The sequence below is a fragment of the Phymastichus coffea genome, unplaced genomic scaffold (genome assembly GCF_024137745.1).
Source record: "Phymastichus coffea isolate CEN01 unplaced genomic scaffold, Cenicafe_Pcof_1.1 PCOF00035, whole genome shotgun sequence".
NCBI classification, from domain to species: domain Eukaryota; kingdom Metazoa; phylum Arthropoda; class Insecta; order Hymenoptera; family Eulophidae; genus Phymastichus; species Phymastichus coffea.
In genome coordinates, this window is record NW_026706846.1 from 2685986 (window position 1) to 2704099 (window position 18114).

At 37.5% G+C, this 18114-nt stretch overlaps 1 protein-coding gene across 1 annotated transcript; it reads left to right on the forward strand.

The window, feature by feature from the left end:
• The first annotated feature begins 326 nt into the window (after window positions 1–326).
• LOC131663414 (protein enabled homolog) lies at window positions 327–1323 on the forward strand. Its single transcript, XM_058933814.1, has 3 exons — window positions 327–521; window positions 614–961; window positions 1087–1323. Exons 1-3 carry the CDS (start codon window positions 327–329, stop codon window positions 1321–1323), a joined length of 780 nt encoding a protein of 259 aa, XP_058789797.1.
• The last annotated feature ends 16791 nt before the right edge of the window (window positions 1324–18114 follow it).

Genomic DNA, 18114 nt, shown 5'->3' on the forward strand with positions numbered 1-18114 from the left:
TAACTATGACCTTAGATCGAACAAAGACCAAACTAAAGGAAGAGAACATAGATAACCTGACCAATCTGACCATACCCTTATTGTCCGACTCATGGGGTTTAAATCGCGTACTAACACGGTTGCGGCGTGGGGAATAATTACGCGAACATTGGTGATTGACCTCCAGATGTGCTGTGCTACGCCTGGACAGGCTAGCCTCTCGAGGCTAAATGGGGGGTAAAGTCGTTGCCTAAGCTACACCCCTCAGCAGATAAGTGCATGCACTGTGCTGTCCCGACACTGACCTAAAGACCTGTGCACTAACCTGATTTATTTTCAGATCTACCATGGCCCCAAGGATTCTCGTCGCGAAGAAGAAGGGTCTGAGCCTGACGGTGAAGATCCCGCTGTCTACAGTCCCTAGGACCATCACGGGGATCAGGAAGCGGGAGACCAGACCGGCTCGGGCCCCGGAACCCGACCGCCACGAGGAGAGCCTTGGCCTGCAGGCACTTACCACCATGCCTGGGTACCAGGAGAGGGTAGGGGCTCAGCCCATCATCGAGCCCCCCCCCCCCCGACAGAAGATTCGCCAGTCTGGTATATCCAGGATATGGTGGAGGAAATTGAGCAGGAGAAGGCTCGCCTGGAGGCCATGGAAGTGGCGGAAGAGGAGCCACCACAACCCCTCCCGGTGGGCCAAGAACGAGACCGCCTCCATCGCTGGGCCCTCACGTTCCAGACCCGCATTCCTGAAGCGGACTGGAGGCGTGAGGAACGCCGGCGAATGGAGGTAGTCCGTGCCATCCGGGAGGAGATGAATGCAACGGCTGACCAGATGGACGGCAGGACAGCTGAAACTCTGTCCGAACGTGGGACCTCCAAATCCCATTGTTCGGACACCTCAAAAGGTTCCCAGCTGTCCCTGGACGGGCAAGCGGAGAAAGAGCTAGAGGACTACCTGGACAGGGGCGCGGAGTCGGTACTAGCTGGGAAGGGGGAGACCATCAACCCCCAACCAGCTGGACCATCAACCTCTAACCAGATAGACCATCAACCCCTAACCAGCTGGACCATCAACTCCGCCCCCCATACTCCGTCGCCCAGGGACAGCAAAATCGTTCGCCTCCACCATCTCCACCACCACCGCCCAGTCGTCCGTCAGACCACCAACCACCACCACCGCCCAGCCAACCTCCACCACCGACCGACCATCGACCACTGCCCAGTCGACCTCCACCACCGATCGACCATCGACCACCGCCGCCATCACACCACCATCCGCCACCACCGCCCAGCCGTCGGCCACAAGGAGCCGAGGTCATCCAGGCTGATTACCTGTGACCTCGACTCCAATTGACTGGACCACCACCAACCGGCCAATAACAACACCCAGAATAGATCCTGTTGACCGTCCAGAGGTCCAGGGCCTGCACTACCGGACGGCCAGCGGCAAGCGTCGCAAATACAAACCGCGGCGCCACCTGCAGCTGGACGACCTGGTAGGTGCGGGATATCCCTCCTCCAAGGGGTCAGAAGACGACCTACCTGGACCTCCGACCAGCAATACGATCAGCTGCTGCGGCTAGGATACCATCCTGGGGTCGACTCCCTCACCGGACCGGAGCTAGGTTCGGGCAACTGAGGGAGATCCCGACCGTTCCGACGGTTGACCCCCCCCCCCCTCCGAGCATGCTTCAACTGCTGGCAAACCGACTACAATTTCGGGAATTGCCCCCGTCCCAAAGAGGGACAGTTCTGCGGGAATTGTGGTCGGCGGCGGGTCGAGGTATTCAACTGCCCGAGATGTGCCGAGGCATACCACCGCCGACACGGCCCCTCGGGTTTAAACAACCCGGTGGGGAACAACATATCTCCACTGAGACCTCGACCGACCACTAGCCGCCGGAGCGGCTGGGATGAGGTGGACAGACCAGCGTCCACTTCTTCCGGGTCCGGTTGGGACCACAACCCAGCAGACGAGCTCCGCCGCCAAGATCAGGCAGCCCAGCTGAGCTCGTACCCTCGGGAGACGGAGGACCCTCCACCGTCTTACCTGGAGGCAACCCGAGGCCGAGCTCAACACCGGGAAAGGTCGGAGAGGGAGAGGCCGACGGCTGACATCGGGGCTATACCCCGCACCAGAACCCCCGCTTCAGCCCTAGACCATCGGTAAAGGAGCGGGCGAGGGAGCTGCTTCGGAGGTCCCATAACCATAGGACCTCCGATGATGAGGTCGACGTGGACCTGCGCCTGAGGGAGCTCCAACAACTCCAGCGTGCCCTCCAAAAGATGGAAGAAATGGAGAGGCGCAATCGCTACCGCAGGCGTGGATATCAGTAGCCCACCAGCGAGCCACCAATTTTGTTGTTGTTTTTCTTCTTTGTTTTCTTTTGCTTTCTTTCCTTTTTTTGTTTTTCTTTTCTGTTGACCGCAATAAATGCCAGAGCCAAGCCCTGGCTTAAACTGATTGGCTTAACCTGCGTCTTAATTGAATTACCAACCTCCCCTGACCAATCCTTACCCACCCAGCAAATAGACTTTATGGACCAAAGGAGAAGGGAGGATGCAGCCAAGCAGACCAAGCAAGTGCCGGACTCTGACCAAAACAGATCACGGAACCAAGGGGGAAAACCTCATCAGGTAAGATTTCTGTATAACTGACGAGAACTGAGAACGCGGCGGCAAACAAAAGGGAACTAGCGGTACACGTGGTAGTGTACCGGCTTAGTGGGGGGTTCTGTAATGCGGTACATTACAAGGACTTTCCTGAGCGCTGCATTATTTGTAACACCTCAGGAAAGCCATTCCCGTCCCTTACCGCCCCGTAACCAGTTTCACAAAATAAAAACAAACGCGCCATATAAAAAAACGATTACCCATTTTCATGCCCGAACAACCACACCGGAGATATTGGCGAAACAAACTCGACAAACGCGATCCGACGGACACTCAAAAGACAAAAAAAGGAGCGCACCACGAAATAAGAGAGCGCACGCACACACTCACTCCCGACCACGTGTTGCCGACCGGCGAAAGAAAAACGGGAAACTTCACTGGGAAATGCAATGGAAATGCATGTTGATGATACATGCAGATCCGTTACACTCCCAGGCACCAAGACCAACACTCACAAAGCACTGACACCCCTGGGGCGAGCAGAAAATCGCCGATGAAGTAGCAGCCGGTAATCAACTGTATCGGGCTGCCGAACACCATCGGCGACATCCTGAGAGCCACACACAATCACAACAGTAACCACACACAAACACCCGGGAAAACGTCACTTAACCGACACGGGAGCGCCTCAGGAGGCGCTCCAACAACCGATACGGGAACACGAGGCGTACACGCGAGAGACCGAGCGGCCATTTTGAAGCGCCGAGATGAACCGAGCATGAGCGAGCGAGACAGACTGAGACAGAACGAGCGAGACAGAGAGAACGAAATAGACTAAACAGAGCGAGCGAGCAAGCGAGACAGACTGAGAGCGACCGAGCGAGACAGAGCGTGCGAAATAGACTAAACAAGAGCGAGCGAGACAGATTATATGAAATGATGAATAGAATTATATTTAACTGCGAAGATGGGGGCGCCACAATTGAAACGACGTATATTATATATATATTCACAACGAATTAAAATTAAAATTATAATTAGAAAATGAACATGGAATAAATACCGAATTATAAAAAAAAAAAAGAAATTCGCATGCGACCGACACACCCCCTATTATAATAGCCAGCGACAACTACCCCGTTAAATTTAATCAATAAATTAATCGACAGAATTCGAACCTCTGACGAAATTCGCTAGTGACGTCACGACCAATAAGCGAATTAGAATTTGATTTCAGTTCGGATAGAAAAATAGATAATAGTAGGGGTAGATCTTTCCCATCAATTAATGATAGCTACCTTAGTGGGGGGGGGGGGTGAGAGAGGGTAAATAACGACGAAAGTAGGAGAGATAAGGAGGGCGCTGTATTCTTCTAATTTACATACGGACCAGTGATAAAGTATTCGGAGGGCGCTACCGATATCCGAATTAGCATACCGACCAATAATAACATTTCTTCTCGGAAAGAGGAGAAGAAAAGCGATCTTATCTTTGACCGCGAAAAGCCGATTCTCGTCCATTTTGCCACTGGTCTTCTAGCTAGAAGGAGTGATTGAGCCAGATAATCTCGTCACGCAGGACTAATTGCGTTAGACACCGTCTGTTCACGCTAATTTCGTTCGCCGAATCTCAGCAAGGAAAATCGTAAGTAGGCAAAGTGCCACTCATTTGTATTAATCGTAGAGTGCGGGAGTGGATTTTTCGGTGCGGTAGGTCGTCGCGACGCGTAGATCCGTCGATGCCGGTGCCTATTGAATCGTGCTGACCTTTCCGCCATTTCGTAGAATCGAACGTAAGTGATAGGATCATACGGATTAAAAGCAGTGATTAATTTATTCGCGCTGACCTTTCGCCAATATAGTATTTATTGCGAACGTAGAATTAGCCGAATAAAATTATTGATCCTATTAATCGCGCTGGCCTGTCCGCCATTTATCAGAATCGAACGTGAGTGTTAGAATCAGACAAAGGAAACTTGTGATTTAAGATATTTGCACTGACCTTTCGCCAAATTAACACTCTATTGCGAATATTGAAAGTAGACGAATTAAGACTCACGATTCAATTATTCGCGTTGACCCCTCGCCCGTATAATAATTTATTGCGAATATTAGAGATAGCTGAATTACGATTCGTGATTTAATTATTTGCGCTGATCAGTCCATCATTTTTGTCAATCAAAGACCGACCGCAAGAATTAATATTTCGATTATTTCATGTCCTTGCTATTTCATAATTAGGCAGAGTCATATTGACTCTAATCAATCTGACCATTTGCTTCTAATTTAATAAATAAGTCAATAAAAGTGATTGATTGTTTTTTTTTATAATAAATTTACTTTTGTTACCCTGTCTCACTTGCATTCTGATGATTTTCAGCCGCGAGCGGTTATAATCGGGTAACGCTAATTCGCTATATTTTCGGATTCCACGATAGGTAACATACGCACGAATTCGAACGGACTTTCGACCTGAAATAAGGAGTCATCATCTGAGTTGCCGGCATATCATAAGCGAGGAGACGAATAGGAAACGACTTGTTGGATACCGAGGCCTGAAGCAGAGGAGATCGCGAGTACTCACCCGTTTGCACACCGCCCAGTCGCTGTAAAAGCAAACTGGTATACGCGATCCCATTAGGCCCTATCCCCGACGATCGCCCTAGTCAAACGGCGGTCTGGCGCCCTAAATAATCGGGGATAAGGAGACAGCAGGCCTTGTGGCGGAAGAACTTCGGTAGCGCGGTTAAAGCCCCCGAAATCCCTCGCCACACAAAGACAAGCAGCAGAGGCTACTGCTAGAAATGGCTGCGATGCTGGATCTAACAGTAGTAATTCAAGAATGAAAATCGACGTTAATCAGAGCGGTTAGAGAGATGGAAAATGATCGATAACTACAATGCACGCGATCACCGGTACATCGTATTTGGGGTTTCAGACATCATGATCAAAGTTTTCTAGACGTGGCGGAGTGTAGGAAGACATATGCTAATCGGTTTGCCTGTGGCATTAGCCAGAACGTCTTTAATTCGGTTACGTGGACGAACATTCTGGAATTTTAAACATTTTAAAAGTAATAATCATGCAAGAACTTAAAAGAAACTAGTTAAACTCACTATAGTGATGTATGTCACTGTCAGATACTTTAGAGAAAATTAAAAGTAACTTGAATTTGAGTGATAGAAAGTTATAAGGAATGACAGCTGCAATTGGTTCGGAAAGCAATGGCTCGATAAATATTGAAAAGAAATTAAAAAAAAAATTAACGAAAAAATTCATCTGTTTAGTGGATTTTTTGACATACGTGATCTAAATTTTGCGACAGAAAAGCAGAATGTCAAAACTGATGCAACAGGGAAAGCCATGATTTGCAAAAACTTACAAGGTTTTATCGATCTTGTGATCAAACGATGTGATTCTAATGAAGTGTATATAAAATTTGGTATTGATGGAGGCAGTGAATATTTGAAATTTTGCATGTATCTCTTATTTAGAAATGTGTTAGTTGTTTTAGATGTACGAGAATTCAAGAAGAAGAAAAATTATAATAAAAAGTTTTGAAGGTGGTGTTAAAAAACTCTTTATCATTTGCATAGTTCCTGATGTTCAAAAGAATTACACAAATATTTATCTTATTTGTAAAAAATTGAATATGAATGATCATTTAGAGAATGATGCTACTTTTGAAGCTGACTTGAAAATTGTTAATATGGTCTGTGGCTTAATGTCAAGTGTTCCTAGTTATCCATGCCCCTATTCGACACTTGCTCAACTACTTTGCTTAATGTTGGCGATTTAAGATCTGCAATTCAATGTGAAAAATATTACAAAGAATGGTTGTCATCGAAAAACTGTTCAATAAAAAATGCTAAAAATTTCAAAAGATATGTAAATTCACAATTGCTGCGATTTGTGGATAAGAAAATTTTATATTTCATATCACTTTCTCAATCGCATCTTTAGCTTGCGAAGCCAAGATCAAGGGAGAGCAGGTTTAGTAAGCTTGCATGACTTGGCTTAGTGTTAACCTAACACGCTTTTGTCATACTTGCTTCCGGGTATAACGATTATTCATATTTTGCATTAGAATGCAAAGAAACCTTCTATGGACTTAGCAAAAGTTTCGCCTGTTTTTTTCTTCAATTAATTTCTTTAATTATTGAGCTCTGTAACTTGCTAGGCTATAATCAAAAAACAGCAGAACCTCAAACTTCAAGTTACAGAGCTTGATGATTCAGGAAATTAAGATTTCATATTTTTAGATTACTGCTACGTCGGTTTCAGAGCTTGAAGGTTAAGAAAATTAGGTTTATTGCTACGTATGTTACAGAAATAGATTGTTACTGAGATTAGATTTAAAGGTTCTTGGGTTATTGCCACAAAAGTAACAAACTTTCCTAACAATTTAGGAGATATAAGTGAGGAGTAAAGAGAGAGATTTTATCATACCTTCAAGGATATTAGAAGAAGATATAAAGGTTTTTATGATGTACATATAGTGTTAGGTACTTAAGAAAGATACCACTACTCGATACGAAAGAAGATCTCTTCATAAATTGATTTTCTATTGCTGCAGTCGATTGACAATGTGCCTACGAGAAAATACGAGAAAGAGAAAACCCATCTATAAACGAACCGTTCGTCATATTTCACCTTGAAATGATCTTGGATTTAGTGCGTCGAAATACATAAATATATAACCAGAAATCACCTCAAGATTTGACCCAAAATCTCACCAATACGACAGCATTACTCGTTTAGAGTACTGTCCATCATTGTCCTGGAGTAAAGGCTGAACTTTTGTCTTAGACGTTGGAACTACCAGGACGTGGGTAGTGGTGTGTACCTTCTACGATCAGAGCATATCTCTGCGCTAAACCGAATGTATTCGCACTAGTTTATGATCGTTGCTTTTGCATACTCTAAATTACGTTTACTTGTCAATATATTGTAATTAAACTATAATGTAATTCCCTTCCGTTATTTAATTTAGTTATGTTATGGCTTTTTCCCCGCATACGAGGTCTGTCCGGAAAGTATCGGGCCTACGTTCATATCTTCGCGCCATAGTGTTCGAGTGACCTCTACCGGACAGAAACGTCAACAGTAAAGCCTCACGAATCTATTGGTTACTTACGGACATCTGCCGGACATATAGTTCATGCGCAGCGTGTCTTTGTTTACAGTACCTTTTTCGCATTCGTCGGATTTTGATATTGTCAAAAATGACTGAAAAACAAGATCAACGAATTCGCATCAAATTTTGCATGAGCAAAACACGAATAAAAGAGTGGTATAAACGGTTCAAGGATGGTCGCACTTCTGTCGATAGTGATTCTCATTCCCGCCGACCTTCGACGACAAAAACCGCAGATAATATTGAGCGGGTGCGACTTGCAATCAACAAGATCGTCATATCACTGTGCGAGAACTAGAAGAAGACCTTGGGATACCAAAAACTATCATTTCAGAAATTTTCACCGAAAATTTAGGAATGAAACGCGTGTGTGCGAAATTCATCCCAAAATTGCTCACAGCAGAGCAGAAGAACATTCGCTTAGTAATCGCTCTGGACAATCTGGAAATGGTCAATAATGAAGATAATATGATTAGAAAAGTTATTACAGGTGATGAATCATGGCTTTATGGTTATGATCCTGAAACAAAACAACAATCTTCACAGTGGAAGCACTCTGAATCGCCAAGACCAAAAAAAGCACGTCAAAGTCGGAGCAATGGTAAGTCAATGTTGATTGTTTTTTTTCGATTGTGAAGGTGTTGTACATCACGAATATGCATCAACAGGTCAGACAATCAATAAAAAATACTACGTTCATATTTTGAAACGTTTGCGTAATGCAGTAAGAAGAAAACGGCCGCACTTTTGGGAAAGTGGTGACTGGCTTCTCCATCACGATAATGTGCCGGCGCATTCATCCAATCTTGTGCAGCAGTTTTTGAGCAAACACAATATCGCATTGCTTCGACAACCTCCATACAGTCCCGACATAGCCCCTTGTGACTTTTGGCTGTTTCTAAAACTAAAAAAACCATTCAAAGGACACCGATTCTATGACAAAACAACGGTTGAAAATAATGCGACGAGTGTACTTAAGGTTATCCCTAAAAGTGAGTTCCAGGACTGTTTTGAAAAGTGGAAACATCGATGGAACCGTGTTATTCAATCAAGTGGGGATTACTTTGAAGGATGCCACCCACCAAATGATAAAGAATAACGCTAGCACGAAAATATAAAGGTAGGCCCGATACTTTCCAGACAGACCTCGTATATTTAGGGTATTTTTATGCCTCCTTCTTTCGTAATATTTAGATTCACCTTTTTATTATTTGAATAAATTCACATTATATCATATTGAACCTAAACTTCTGTAATATTATTTGACAACTTCATACCCCCCGTTAATATAGTCAGAATGCCCCTGTTCCGGTGTCGAAAAACGAGGTTTGTAAGTCTAGTTTACTTAAAAAAGATTAAATTTGCAGCCAACCCGACCTTCCTAGACCACTCCTAAGCCGATATATAGCTGAAAAATGGCAATTTTCGTTCTTATTGTTTTTCTCCAAAACTAAAATAGCTATCAACACTGGATTTACGGTATTATCTTTCGTGTGCAGCCTAGTTATCTGTAAATTTTTTTCAATGTCACAGATATAGTCTTTTTAACCTAAAAATCTGTTTTTAATTTTTAAATCGCTGTATCTTTTTTTTGGAGGTAGCGTAAGGGCTGAATTTATCATCAAAATCTTTGTTTTCTTGTAAACAATAAAAGAGAGTGTTAAAAATGACTCGGATAAGTTAAAACTATTGAGTTTGTTTTAAAATAAAATGTAATGTCATGCAATATGTACAAGGTTGGTCTCATAGTTAGAGACACGGTCTGCCTCAAGCAAACGCTCTCTTACGACTGTACTTATAGTTATGTACAGATACATCTCGCTGCGTACTTAAGCGCTTTTGCGCGTGCGCTACTACATACATCTTATACTCTTGAAATATTAATTCATATATTTTAACACACCTCCTTAAATTTATATTTCTTAACAGTAAACATTTTCAAAAAAATATTCACAGGTTTCAAAAAAATCTTACATTGTTTCTCTTACAATTCATTATACAATATTTAAATCTTTCCTGAACATTTCGAACTTATTTTTACCTAGTGCTTTTGTAAATATATCCGCAATATTCTTTTCGCTCTCAACTTTCACAATATCAATTTCATTCCTTACGTAGCTTTCGTTAATAAAATGAAAATGTGTTTCTATGTATTTAGATTTCTTTGTGAGATTTCCATATTTGGCAATAGCAATTGCACCAGAATTATCTTCATAGATCTTTATAGGCTTAATAATATTTACGTCTAAATCTTTTAATAAATTTTTAATTACTTTTATCTCACTAACAGCATCCGATAAAGCCACATATTCTGCTGCTGTAGAAGATTTAGCTACACTACTTTGTTTCTTTGCTTTCCAAAAAATCGTATTCCCATAATAACGTATAACAAAACCTGTCGTAGACTGTCTAACAATCTATAATATTTTTATTATTTGATTTACTTATAAAATTCAATTTTTTTTCTCTGGTTAAATACAAATATTTCAGTACTCTTAAAGCATATTTATAATGAGTTTTATCATAACAATTTTGAAACCTACTCAAATAATTTACACTATAGCTTATATCTGGTCGAGTACATGTACTGATATACAAAAGTGCTCCAATTAAATTTCTATATTTGATTTCATTAGATGCTGATTGTGCTGGAGGTATATGTAACCTTTCCTCCATAGGTGTTAAGTACAGTTTAGTATTTTCTAAATTATAGACATTTCCTAATGAGTTTATATAATCAGTTTGATCAAGGCTCAATTTTCCTTTTTCAAGATCATATTCAACATTAATTCCTAAATACGTTTTTATTTTACCTAGATCTTTCATAGCAAATCTTTTCATTAATTTCTTTTTAATTTTATCAATGACAGTTTGATTTTTTGAACAAACTAGCAAATCATCAACAAATAATAATATATAAATTTTTTTTCCATTCTCAGTTTTATAATATAAACAATAGTCGCTTTCGCTTCTTTTGAAATTCATACTATTAATAAAATTATCAAAACATTCGTACCAAGCTCTAGGACTTTCTCTTAAGCCATACAAAGCTTTTTCTAACTTTAAAACTTTATCAGAATTCTCATTAACATTTTCATAACCTTGTGGTATTTTCACATAAATTTCAGATTTAACTTTTCCATTCAAAAACGCTGTTTCAACATCCATTTGTTCGATATAAAATTCATTTTGGTTACAGTAAGCTAAAAGTAATTTTAAAGTTTGCAGTCTAGCTACTGGTGAATATATGTCTTCAATTATTTGATCTTGTTGATATCCACGTACCACAAGTCTCGCTTTTTTTCTACCATCAGATTTATTTGTGTAAACCCATCTTAAATCTAAAATTTTCTTATCTATTGGTTTGTCAACTTTTGTCCAAGTTTTATTTTTTTCTATACTTTGAATTTCTTTTGCCATAGCATCATTCCACAAAGCAGAATCATTACAATTTACTGCGTCATTATAAGTCTTAGGTGAATCAGCACTAACAGTGTTTACATAAATAAAACTTGTCACTGGTTGACCGTACCAATTAGGTTTTCTTTTCTCTCTCGTGGACTCTCTCTTTTCAAACTTTAAGTTTTCCTTTTCATTATCATTTCCACTTGAATAAAATACTTCATCATCACTCATACTCTCATAACTCGTTTCAGATTCACTTTCACTCTCATTATCAGTATCTATTCCTATCCATTTCACATCATCTTCAACTACTTCTACGTGTCTAGCAATTATAATTCTACCATTCATTAAAACTCTATAACCTACGTTATCATAACCAACTAAAATTCCCATATCAGCTTTTCTGTCCCATTTTGAATGTCTTTTTTCTTCCGGAGTTTTTACAAAGATTTTACTACCAAAAATTCTTAAATACTTCATACTCGGTCTTTTTCCAAAAAATATCTCGTAAGGTGTCTTATTAAGAAGTGTATTCGCAATTGAACGATTTTTCAAATACGCTGCAGTTTTTACTGCTTCAGGCCAGTATCTAATATTTAATTTTGCTTCCGATAATAAACATCTAGTGGTATCCATGACCGTTCTATTGTATCTCTCCGCTGTTCCATTTAGTGGATGAACATACGGTGGGCAAGGTTCAAGATATATACCTTTATCTCTGATAAAGTTAAAAACATTGTTATTTATGTATTCTTTACCATTATCGCACCTCAATTTTTTAATCTTTTTACCTGTTAAATTTTCTACTAAATTTATGTATTCAAGAAAACATTGATATACTTCAGTTTTATTTTGAATTGGAAAAATCAATGTACATTTGCTAAAGTCGTCAATAAATGTGAGAAAATATTTTGAACCTTCGTACCCGGTATTTCTGTGTGGGCCATTTAAGTCAGTATGAACTAATTGAAGGATTTCTGTTGCTTTTGTTCTATTGTTTTCAAAACGTAAATTATGCATTTTGTTTTTGATACAAATTCCACATTTCATATATTCTTTTTCTAAGTTTTTTGGAAGTCCTTCGATTAATTCATATTTGCAAAGTTTTTCTAAATAATTAAAATTTACATAGCCAAGAATCCTATGTAATTTTTCTTTTTGACTTATTATTCCAGAATTATTTACGCTAATATTTCTTTTATCAACATATGACGAAATTTTATATAGACCATTTTCGTTATACGCAGTACAAATTATATTATTGTTTCTATCGTAAATTTCAGATCGATTTCCTTGAGATAAGATTTTAAAATTTTTATTATTTGTAATTCTAGCTAGACTTATTAGATTTCTATCCAATTCTTTTACATAAAAAACATTTTTCATAATTATTTCTGTTTTAAAATTTTTTTGATAAAATGATGTTATAATATTTCCAACTTTTTCGCACTTTATTTTTCTACCATCTGCAATAGTTACATAAATTGGTTTTTCTAATCTTTTAAAATTTGAGAAATAAGAATCATCGTTTATTATATGGTCTGTACAACCACTATCTAAGATCCAATTTATTTGAGTACTTTGACTCTGATTTATGGAATTTACTCTACTATTAAAATTTTTAACATCAATATTTGCATGCAAATAAAACGTCTGTGGTGTATTATCGTAATACCTATTATTATAACTATAGCGTGCGTCGTGTTGACCTTCTTGTTGAAAACTTCGTTGATTGTTGAACTCTCGGTGACCTCCTCGTTGACCGTAACCTCGATTGTTGTTGTTATTATATCCTCTGTTATTGCTGTAGCCTCTGTAGTTGCCGTAGCCTCTATTGTTGTTATTAGTATAACCTCTGTAGTTGTTGTTTTGGTAATTTTCTTCTTGATTGTAGCTGCCCCTTTGACCGCTTCCACGAGAGTTGTTGCCTCGCCAGCTGCCTCGGGTTATAGCACCTCCTCGCCAACTTGCTCGGAAATTCGGAAAAGCATTAGTTTTACAATCCTTTTTTGTATGCCCTTTTTTGTGGCAAATGAAGCATTCAATATCTTTCTTTTCGACTTTAAATAAATTTAACTTTTTATTATTATCTTGGCTATGTTGAATTTCATACATTTTAATTTTGTTTTTTATATAACTGCAATTTTTATCTTTATCTTGTAAAGTATCGACTAAGTCTCCAATGTATGCGAGTGAATCAGGTAGAGTTTTTAATATATAATCTAATTTTTCTTGTTCTTTTATATCTGCTCCAGCACTTTTCAATTCATTAATTAATTTCTCAAATTCACTAAAGAAACTATCGGCATTTTCAAAATCTTTCAGTTTTAATTTATCCAGTCTATTTCTCAAAACTATTTGTAAAGAAGTTGATTTTTTTAAGTAGATTTCATCAAACTTATTCAATATATCAATTGCTGCATTTTCATCACATACAAATTCTAATTGATCATTTGAAATACTTGAATATATTAAGTTCATAGCTTTACAATTCTGCTTTTCCCAATCAGTATCTTTCAATTGTTTTTCGTGTGTGACCACCTCATCACACGTTCTAAATTTCAGTAAAAGTAATAATCTTTTTTTCCAAAGGTTGTAATCTTTGCCATCAAAGATAGGAATTTTCATATCCGTATCAGAAGCCATTCTATACTCTACAACTTTCAAACACAATTTTTCACAACTTTACTCAACGTTCTCGTTCATGCACGTGTATATATCTTTATATATCTTTATATATCTAATAAAATATTTATTACTTCTTGTTGATCTGTTTTTAAGTTTCAATGTTTCAATTTTATTTTTGTTTCTAATTGTTTATTATTGTTTCAAACGACTTCATTCTCCGATAAAAGGATTTATTACCTTGATATTTACAGTATACTTATCAATATCCTCGGTGTTTCATTACGTTGAGTACTATATTATCTTGTTTCTACTCATTTAGTCGTATATCCTCAAATTTCCATGTGTTCCTGCCAAGCACCGCATGACGGCAAAATTCACAATCGTATTCACTTGCATCTTCTTGATCATTCACTTATTTTTCAACTTTAAAAACAAATTTCAGACAACATTCATTCCTATCTTCTTCATTAACTATGTCAACCATACACTGAATCAACCTCACTTTTAATCGATCACACTATTAACCAAGGCTCTGCTACCATGTTAAAAATGACTGGGATAAGTTAAAACTATTGAGTTTGTTTTAAAATAAAATGTAATGTCATGCAATATGTACAAGGTTGGTCTCATAGTTAGAGACACGGTCTGCCTCAAGCAAACGCTCTCTTACGACTGTACTTATAGTTATGTACAGATACATCTCGCTGCGTACTTAAGCGCTTTTGCGCGTGCGCTACTACATACATCTTATACTCTTGAAATATTAATTCATATATTTTAACAGAGAGTAATGTCCGAACCGTATTTTAGTTGGTAACATGCTCAAATTAAAAAAAAAACCGTTTTTTAGCAGTTTTTCGGTCCTAACACCTTTTAGGTTACTTCTATGATAAAACTAATAGCACCGTAATATTCTACGCATAAAACTACATCGAAAATATGTATCTCATTCTTAAAAATAATTGTTGGCAATCCCTGAAAAATTCAGCAAATAAATCCCATCGGCTCGGCTCACGGTGTATACATTCCACATTTATACTTATCTTAATTTGAAGGACACACAAAAGTTATTTTCAAAGTTGTGATACATGTTTTCGGTGTATTTTTATTTCTGCGTAGAATACGATGGCGCTAACTGTTTTATCGTAGGACCTACTTTGTGATGTCCGTATCTCTTATAAATAATTCGTACTCTTATATCTAGTTACGCTAATGAGTAAGAATTTGTTTCTAATGAATCTACTCTACTTGTCAATAAAATAAATAGATAAATAAAATATAAGCTAATAATAATAAATTGAAAAATCAAATATATGCAAATTAGAATGAGGTTTCCAGGAAAGTCAGACTATGCCCTAGTTTCTTATGGTGCGAATTGTCCCATAAGCAGGGCTAAAGTCTTTCTTGGGTAGAATATAATTCGACCCAAGTTTCTTATAGCGCGAGATGTTCTATAAGTTGAGCGCGAATTATAGGAAAGAAAATGTCTTGCTCAGTTAATCACAATGAGAGAAAGAACTTAGGTATTAGCCAAGTTTATTCAGACTCATGCGCTCACTTTGCAAGGCTAGAAGCGAATGCCAGCCTGTGCAATAGTGGGCGTATTTATACACAAATTTTCCCGCCTATTTTCACAGGAGCGTTTCCTTTAAGAAGTTTTCGAATATTCAAGAAACATTCGCGAATTTTAAGAAATGAGTTTTCTTAATTTACAAGTAAATAAACATTAATAATGAGCTTTCAACACATGTGAACTTTACAGAATTCGTTATTTGTTGATTTACTGTAATTTACAATTATCGCAAATAGTGTCGTCAAAAATTATTAACTGATAAAGTTAATTAATGTAATATTACAATATTTGCAATAGAAAATTATTAAATTTTTACATAACTTTATCGTTTATTAATTTTAGAAGTAATTTCCAAAACGAAATATCTAAATTAGTTAATAACATTTGAATTATAGCAAATTTTCATATTTGTAACGGTTTTTTCTATAATCTTATAACGCAATGACTAAATTAATTATCTAAGATTTATAAATTATAAAGCTGTCATTATTACGTATAAAATTAACGCTTTCGTTCTATATACAACTTAGATTTTAAATAAATTATAAATTGTTTATTTATTAATAACAGTTATTATTAAGCTGTTATTAATGAAACCAATTCTTACTCATGTTCTTTAGTTATTCATTTTGCATATGGACTATTTACATTTTTCTAATAATTCATATTTTTGGCGTAATAAATAAATTAACTTTGCATATTAAAATTCATTATTATTTAATAATAATTAAACGCAATTTGTATTACTATATTCTAAACCTACGTACTAAAATCTTTATAAGAAATGTTTTGTTATATCAAAATTGTCTCTAATTAACATATTTTTCTTAAATAACAAAAATCATTATATCTATATCTATTACTTTGTGACGTCATGCTCCTTATTTTGGTTATAAAATTAGACTCTTGTACTAATACAATCGAATAATCGGTGAGGTGGCGCCGTTTAATGTGCTGATTTGAGTAAACAGATACATGCGTTTGACGGGTTGCAGTGATTCAGTAACATAATCAACTAGCTCATAGATAGGACCGTTACAACTTAGAAAGCACTAGAGGCGAAAAACCACTGAAAACTCCAGTTCTTCGTCTCTTGCACTAAAACTAAAATCTTCTCATAATTGAATCGAAAATTTAAATAATAAATAATTCAAATATTTCCACAAGAATCCAGAATGGCCAGCGCAAGTGAAGATCCATCTCCAGTCAAAAAGAGGAAAACTGATGATTCTAAACGTTTTCAGCGTGAAAAATACTCGTATTTAGGCCATGTCCCTGGGCCTCATGAAGAAATGAAGACTTGGGCAAATTGTGAAGAAATGTACACTAAGTATAATATTTATCTTCAACTCTGTGATTTTATTCGTTTCAAATGTAGAAGTATTCTGAGGTTGAATAAAAGCTTAACATCACGACCGTCTGTCAATGAAGAAGATGAGTTTAAAGATTCAGATTCTCCACAAGTTATAAATCGAAGTATGCGGAATCTCGAAGAAAGAGCTTCGCAGCTATCAATGGATGAAAACGGTGGAGATAAATTCCAAACAGATCAAACGCCTGCGGAGCAAAGTCAACCTGCTACTAGTACTAATACTGAAAGCGTAGAACAATTCAGTGAGGAGATTACAAGTACTGTCAATTGAGAATTCTGTTTCAACCTTTTCATTGATTGAAATTATACCTACGGAAACTATGTCGATGACATTCTCAAAAACAATTGCATCTCACGCATACTGTTTTACATGCAAATTGCTACAAGACCCTTAAGAAGTACCTTTTGATGCGCGCATACAGTTATTTGTAAAAAGACGAATTTTTATCCCTAAACGAAATATACGTTGTAAGAAGCATTTGATAAAAAGCAGATTTTATGAAGAAAATTTGGCTGCAATAAATAATTGCATAGGAATCATTGGTAGAAACATCAGAATTAGGAGAATTCTTGAGTAGTTTATCAGATTCTGCAGATGCTCAGCTACTGAATAAATTCGACTAATTTTCGTTGTCTGAAGAGTGAGTAAAAATTGTAACAAGTTTTACAATGACAAATCTACTTCAATTAAGACAACTGATGACTTCCATGCGTGATTCTGAAAACCGAAGTATTTTACAAGCTTTATTATATTTTTACTCAAACTGAGAACAGGAAATTTATATCGATGTGTTGGAGCTATATTAGATGTATCTGAAAATCAAGTTTAAAAAAATAATGATGCAGTATTAAAGTATTTCGAAATTATATCTTGCCGAAATATTTTGGATATAAAGCATATTCTAGAGAATTTTATATTAGGTTTTATTTATATAAAATGTTTTTATTTGTTTCAGAAAGTCACGGCTATATACATTGTATTGGAATAAAAAAACATACAAAACAAAATGCAAAGAGTGTCGGGGATAATCGGAAAATTGTTTCACAATGGAGTAGCTTGTATCCATACAATGTGTTGTAAAGTATCATAGTATTATTGTGATTTATAAAAGCATTCGACGGATTTGTCGAGGTCGCTTACAGTGTTAAAAATATTGCTGACAGGAAAAAGAAAGTACAAAACTTGCGCATCTTTATCAGGAAAGATTTATAAACTAAAGGAAAAGTAATGCTAAAACATAAGCAGGTAAGGTATGCACAGAGTCGGGTGTGACCGTAGATACATATTGTAGAGGCACAGAGATACTGCGTGTATGTGTGAAGTAGTAAAGATATATATTTAAGTAGTAGTGGTGTGAGTTATCGATTTTTTTTCTCTTTGCTCGTCGTCGTACTTCATCGA